This window comes from Pipra filicauda, unplaced genomic scaffold, assembly GCF_003945595.2.
Source record: "Pipra filicauda isolate LSUMZ 115617 unplaced genomic scaffold, ASM394559v2 scaffold186_size1760508_pilon, whole genome shotgun sequence".
Classification (NCBI taxonomy): Eukaryota; Metazoa; Chordata; class Aves; order Passeriformes; family Pipridae; genus Pipra; species Pipra filicauda.
In genome coordinates this window covers 1,434,127-1,441,583 of record NW_024104294.1, presented here as the reverse complement: position 1 = coordinate 1,441,583, position 7,457 = coordinate 1,434,127, and the positions used below count along the sequence as shown (strand labels likewise).

The 7,457-nt window shown below is 41.2% G+C and overlaps 1 protein-coding gene across 3 annotated transcripts in view; it reads left to right on the top strand.

The window, feature by feature from the left end:
* LOC113990140 (glypican-5-like) overlaps window positions 1–7,457 on the top strand; it is a 359,722-nt gene that overhangs the window by 72,821 nt on the left and 279,444 nt on the right. For all 3 annotated transcript variants that reach the window (XR_005563090.1, XM_027725265.2, XM_027725264.2), the window contains exon 3: window positions 5,247–5,941. Coding sequence is in view for 2 of the 3 variants with exons in the window: in XM_027725265.2 (XP_027581066.1) it covers window positions 5,247–5,941 (695 nt within the window). In the remaining variant the exon portion in view is untranslated. The remainder of the gene's footprint in view (window positions 1–5,246; window positions 5,942–7,457) is intronic.

Sequence of the window (7,457 nt, the reverse complement as noted above, 5' to 3'; positions counted from 1 at the left end):
GAAGACTGCCATGCTAAAAACAGTAAAGGCCAGGGAAAAGTAGGGTGTTAATGAAGAGCTTTGGCCCCACTTTGAGCAGAAGGATAAAGAGGATAAGAAGGAAATTTCCAAACATTGGAAGTTTCGCTACTAGTGAAATGCTACAAAGGAAGCTATTGTTCAACAAACTGTATCTTTCATTCATCCGGTAACTCTCTAATAAATGCAAGATGTTGAAGGGAAAGGAGCCAAATATTAGTGTGGTCCTAAGAGAGCAAGCAAATAATGGAGCTACTTAAATGTCTCATTCTTCTTTTGTGATTACACTCAATGTACACAGATGTTATTTCTGTATAGGTTCTGTATAGATAGTTTCGTGAGTATTGTTAAAACTTTTCAGTAATGTTTATAATATAATGTTGTTTTTTTTTTTAAGGAATTTGTGGATTTTTTAAATTTAAGCCCATCAGGCTGTCAATTATTGCAGAGTGTAAGGAAACATTAATGTAGTGGAGGGCTGCTGCATTATCAGGGTGGTCTTACCAGGTCAGCTCTGTGGGCAAGGTGGCAGCTTTGAGCTGCACCCAGAAGTGTGATGACAGTGACAGTAACTTCCCTGTCACCCAGGCCTGGCGTGGTTTGCACTGAGTTTTAGGACTTTGGTCATTGAAGATGTGGGGTTCCAAACATGAGATCTGCTCTCTCTCAACCTCAACTGATGTGGGGCAGAAATGGTTCTCTGCGCACAGAGGTCTCTGGTGTTTAGGTTGACTTGGTTTTGGGAAAATGGTTTCCATGCTAAATATTCCTGTGTTGGACCTGTGGAAAGAAAAGAATATGGGTTTGAACAGATTCATAATCCAGCGAGTTGAAAGTTGCTTAACCTTGCCTAATGCTCTCCATCTGAACCCTACAGCTGCTTGCAGAACATGGATCTCAATAGCTTGCGAAGGGCTTGTATGAGGGAGGGAAGCAAATGAGCTTTCTCCATGCATGGCTATATTATATCAATCCAGATTTTCTTGGAAAACTTCTATCCAAGTGTGTTCCCTGAGACCACATCTGCTGCCTGCCATGCACTGTGAGTAAACCAGGTTTTATGAGATGAAGGCAGTCCTGAATGCAGGCTCTGGCGCTGCCACGTGTGTCACCTCGCTGTTCAGCAGATCTTCTCTTCAGATCTCTTCTTGAGGTTATGTTGCTGTTTGTCCAGGAGCCTAGCAAAATAAACAGCTCCTTGGAATACACTCAGAGAGATTTTTGTGGCTGAAAGAGTGGCAAATTGATGCATGGCAGTTGTGCATCTTTGATTCTCGTTCTGAGGATAAGGCTGCAGGAGAAGAAGTGGTGGCCTGGACACAAACTCAGAGAGCCCTTGCATCAGACTGGACTCACATGGAGGTGACAGCAATTTAAAAGCACAGGCAGCTATTCCTGCTGAAGGAAGGTAAAGTAAGTCAGTGGATGTAGTGTTTATGTGATGTGAGGAATGAGTCACAGCTATAGTGCCTGTACTGCTACTTAAAATCTACTTGTTCTTCCACAAATAGATCTCCGGGTGGTGAAAAAATAGAGGAGATATTTGGAAAATGCTGGTACGCCAGCACTGGGCAGAGTGATACCTAACCTCCTCCATCTGTTTCTCCCTCCATCTGTTTCTCTCTACTATTCTAAAGAATAGTAGCACTATTCTTTAGCAGAAACACTAAAATTCTGCAGCTTTTTGTGACATGCAATGCGTTTAAATCAGGATTAAATCCCACTGAAGTCAGCGGTGTTACACTGATGCAAAAGCTGGTGTGAGGTAAGTCAGGAATCCTTTGTGATTTTTATTGCATGAGGCATATGAAGCTGGTGGCTGGCTGAAGAGAAGGACAACATCTTGTGTGTCAGGATGGCTGTATTTTTGTCAGAAGGGAGCTAGTGCTCCCAACCGAGCTGTGCCATGCTCAGGGTGAATAAACAGGAATGCTGTACATGCAAAACAATGTTTTCCAATCTGTGTGTGCTAGACTGAGCATAATGCAATTTTTAGTGTATGTGAGAGGTAGGACCTAGGCTGGAGGCCCAACATAAGAACTGGTTGGCTGCTTGGCCTGGCAGGTCCTGTGCTGCTGCTGGAGCAGCAAACCCAGCGTGGCATCTCCTCAGAACAGGGCTCCTCTCCAGAAACTCATTCCGTAACCCCAGCGGTGCAATGGGAAGTTTCCAGAGGTGAACTGTGTTTGGTCAGCTGTGTTTTGAGTTGTCCAGGCACATCAGTGGTGGCATCTAGTGTTTGGTGAGCGCATAATAAATGGTTTCAACAAAATTCTCCCCGTGGAAGGTGGTGTTGCCTGACTTTCATTAAAGAGTTACCAGTGTGTGAGTTCAAAATCTGAATCTGGCTGTTGTTTCACTTTCCCTGTAGTCTTAAATCAAAAAGGAGCTTCTGAGGAACGTGAGAACAAACCTTATTCTCCATATTCCTATTTATTTTAATACTAGTGGAAGGCAGAAATATACGTAACGTCTTCATCAAGTGTTGGGTTATTTTGATTAAGGCTTATTTCTGCTCAGAATCAATATATTTGCAATTTATTCAGTGCTGCTGGGGAACTCGTGTCAAGGGCAGTGAAAGATGATCAAATTATTCTCTCAGTGTATCTTTAGGCTTAGAAATCAGCTTTTTGTGAGCTCCTAACTGTTTGAAGTTTGCTGTATTTGACTGCACAGATGAGCAGCTGATCTTGTGGACAGTGGTAAATCTTCCTTGGGATTTAGAAACTTCACACAAAGTACCATACAAGGTGCACTAAAAGCACATAATTAATCACTATAGCAGCTACCTGCTCTGTACAGCCAGAACGCAAACTGTCCATTGTTGCCAAGCCATTTGACTGTGTGATGCCCCATTATTTCTAATTTAAAGGTCTAAGAACAGTAATTCGATTGTCTCAAACATCTCTTAATGCCTTAACAATGAAAAAAGACCTGTATATTTCTTTCTGGAACATCACTGACTGCAGTCGTGAGTCATTTTTGTGTCTCAGCCATGGTGATAAGGAGGCAAACGATACCTTACAGGTGTTTGCAGCACATCTACAATCACCAGCAATATTTTTGGGCTGTATTTTTAGCATTAGGGCTCTTTTTGCAGGAGGAATGAAGCTACATGCCATTACAGTTTCCCCTTATACAATGAAAAATTACATTCCTACTTGTCTCAGAATAACACAGAATTTCATTTAATTGAATATAGGATTTTCATGGTCAAGGGGCTTGAAAATAAAATGCAGCATGATTTCTAGTCTACAACCAGTATCCCAGGAATCTGCTGAGGTCTGTTTTCTTGGGATGTGTGTTGTCATTGGTTGTTTTATTCTCATCTTTCGCTGGGGCTGTCATTTCTCAGGAAAATAAGGGTACTTGCACATTCATAAATGAATTTTGTTTAGTTTTCAGGAAAGGAGAGTGATGTCTGCAGTTCTGCCTTTGTGGATGTGGAAGGTAAAGGAACAGCACAGGACTGTTGGCATTGTAGATGACAGTCCCTACTCCCATAATTTAATGATAAGCTGTAAGGGATTGTGTGTAGGGGGGAAACTTAAAGCACTGTTTTCATGTTTTAAATATTTCTTTTTGAGTTTTTTGTATGATAAAAATTACGTTTAGTTTTCCTCTAGAAATAAAAATACACACAGAGGTGATGTGACAAAGAGAAAAACTTCCAATAGTGTTTGGTAGCACAGAACAACCTGCTCTACAGTTTGTGTCAAGATTTCCATCATAAATCTAATTTTCAGAATTGTTACCAGCTATAAAAGTGCTTCAGGCTGAAACTTGGCAAGGTGTTTCTCTGCCCAAGAATAAACTGTCATCTTTTTCAATTGAAGTGTATGTGGATTCTTAATTTCTAGGATTTTATAAGCACTTCCAGAGTATTAGTTGCTGTAATACTAGTGGGAATATTGAAGTGATTTTTCTGGCAGAAGAATGCAGTGCGCGTGTGCAAAATACTGATGATTTAATATGCAATGAGATATGCTGTAATATCTCTTAAGTTAAACCACACTTTGTGGTAAAAGGGACTGTAATGCTTATCATACCAAGCGAGTGAGTTGTTCAGGGAGATGTCATAGGGGAAGGCACCGAGCAGGCTTTGCTGCAGAACTTTGCCATCATGTGCTAATCTTGACTTACATTATTGTATCTGCTCCTTTGTTGGGCTGATCTGTGAGTGACTTGGGTTTGTGCTGCAGTGCAGTGAATCACATGGTGATGTTCGTATGAATGTAGAGTAGGATTAGACCAAAAACCCCATTATCTGGCCAGTCCTCAGGAGGTATAATGTGACAGGTCTCCTGCCTTGACTGGAACTACTTGCCACCTAGAGGAGTGCAAGAATGATTTATGTCAGAGGCTTTTTGTTGGAGAGCTTCCAAAGAAAGCAGTGGGAATGGTGTGGATTGCTATCTTCTGTGTCATTAAAAATAATCTGGGGAACTGATCGCTTCCTTACCCTGTCCATGGATTGTAGCGCCTCAGTCAGTGGTTTGAGTGTATAATATTTGCCATATGCATTTTGAAATGTGTTAACTGTGGAACTTCTTAAACATTATTTTTTCTTCACTTTTGAAAATGGTATGGTTAAAGGAGATAGGATTTTTCTGACTTTATTATTTCTTTTTTGGTTTTGGGTCACAGCAGACTTGATGTCAAGTCCTGCCCAACCACTGGCTGGTCTCCAGATCTGGCCAGTGTTAATGGGGAGAGAATTTATTTACACAGCATTTTTTCCTTCATCCTGGAGTTGTACTTTGCAAGAAGTGCCTCTCAAGCCACATACTCACAGAACTGTGAAACAAAAGCTTCAGCTTCTTTTTGTATTCATTTATGTCACAATCTCTCATTGAGCTAAAGGGATATTTTGGAAATATACCCAGTTGAATGCTCAAATGCAATGTCAGTTCCAAAAGCTTGTGCTCACAGGAGTCTGTGTGAGTCCTTCCTTGACTATCGAGTTTGGGTCAGGGTCTAGCTAGGGAGAAGAGAGTCATCTTTTTAAAAGAAAATAATTGTGTGTTACATGTTACCTTTATTTATTATGCACAGGTATTATTTAGGTGTCTTTCTAATCACGTTACTGGTGAAAACTGTATTACTGTAATCATATTGCAGATTCCATGTAACTGTTGGTGTTCCTGTTCAGGACAGTGTTAGTCCTGTGACTGAGATAGTGCCTGCTGTTAACCTCTAATTCTTTCTCTCCTCTGCCCCTGTTTTAGAGGCCTTTGAGTCTTTGCTTCGCTTTGCTGAAAACCGCACAAGCTCCCTGTTTGAGACAGCTTACAGACCCATGGCAAAAGAAGCAGCAGAGCCTGTTAAGGAGCTTTTTACAGACATCTCTCTCTACATTCTGGGCGCAGAGACTACAGTGGAAAGTGCAGTATTGCGGTTCTTTGACAGTCTCTTTCCTCTGGTGTATAGTCGGCTAATAAACCCAGGAATTACAGATCTATCAGAGGACTATACAGAGTGTCTGCGTCTCACAAGGCAAGACATAAATCCTTTTGGACACTATTCTAAAAACATGGTTACAGAGCTGTCAAAATCTCTTTGGGCCAGTCGGATGCTCAGCCAGGCCCTGAGCCTGGGCATTGAAGTGATAAATACTACTGAACACGCGGCTCTGACGAAGGAGTGCAGCAGAGCCCTGGTGAAGATGCAGTACTGCCCGCACTGCCAGGGCCTGACGCTCATCAGACCCTGCGTCGGCTACTGTCTGAATGTAATGAGGGGCTGCCTGGCCAGCGTGTCAGAGCTGGATGCACAATGGAGGGAGTACATCTCCACGCTGGAATATCTCACTAATGAAATGGCTGCCTCGCATGATCTGGAAATTGCACTGTCGGGAATGTGGAACTCCATCAATGAAGCCATCCTGCACGCACAGCTCAATGGGCCGCAGCTCTCCGCCACAGTAAGTGCTCTCTAATTATTTGCTACTCCCATTTATCAGTTTCCTTATTTGGTGGATAAACATTTAAACGAGTTGGTGTTGTCTTTGCGTCAATTTTTAGTCTTCAACTAGATCTTTGTTTAATAGTACATGAGAACATTACAGGCAATTGTCATGGGGTTCAGTAGGGTCTGCTCCGAAATGAGAGGGTTGGGGGGGAGTTTGTTTCTTGAGAAGCAACACTGTAAAGCATAGAGCTCTGCCTTGGCTGCACAGTTTTCTAAGCAAAAATTTGGGGTCTGTTATACTTGATAACGAGTAAGTGTTTCCCTGGCATGTGGGGACATTCTTCAGGAATTGCTCTAAGGGTCTAGAAAAGCAAGTTTCTAAATAAAAGCAAAGAAATTAACTTTCACAGTTTTACAGTCCCTTTACTTTTGTGTTGACTGAGACATCAGGAAGGTAGTACAGGTCTATAATAAGTACACCCATCCTACAGAGGCTGGGAAAAGAGCATGAAAAAATTCAAACTTATTTGACAGCCTTTATGTAAGTAAAGGATAAAAATGCACTTAAAGCAGATCCAGTTTTGTAAGTGGTGTAGATAAAAGAAGAAAGAACTAGGATGGTGGAACTGTCACATAATAATTGCAGCATATGATGGGCAGGTGTTCTCTCAAGGTGTTGAAGATTAGACCAGAAATGACTGAAATGACTAATGATGCAGCTGACTACATCTGGTATGAAGTTCAACACAACTGTAAATGGAAAAAAAAATGTAGCAGTGCGGCCTTAAGCAGGGTAAAGACTAATCTTAGAAATGCAGACGGGTTTGCCTGTCTTGGAAATAAAGGAATTCTTGCAGAGAACAAATAAGAAGAAAATGCACAAATAAAAAAATTTAATTACTATGCAGAACTCTGGTCATCATATTCACATAAGAGAAAAAACAGTCTAGAGGGTCTACAGAAAGAAGCTGTGGCAGAGGGTATTCTAAACTAGGGAAGTGTTTTTATAGGGGAAAAATGCTTGTGTGCTTGCAACCTTCCAAGATCCCTAATATTGCAGCTGTCTACTGTAGAACACTTGACTGAGCCCAGAGATTTATGATCAGTACAATATGTAGATTATAAAAAACCTCAACCACTTCCAGTAATCTGATAAAATTTCACTGGATATTGCTCTGTTTATGTTGCTTCAGTTGTCCTTTCCTTTTCATGAATGACACTCGTGTCTGCTGGTTTATCTGACATCCAGAGATAAATACAAAAAATTTCTAAGAAAAGATTTTTCCAGGTTCTTGAATAATGCACAGCAGGCATTGGAGCCTGCTTGCATTGCCGGTCTTCATGGTGATAATGTCTAGTAGTGTCACCATGTATCTGTTAGGGCAGTGTAAAACTTAGAACATGTAATGAACAGTGTTCAGGCATCTGCCCTTATTTTCACTCATAAGTTGTTTTTATATGAGTCTAGAGAGGAACTAAAAATCAGAGTACATTATTACTGTATATTGATTTTTTATGACTATAGATGG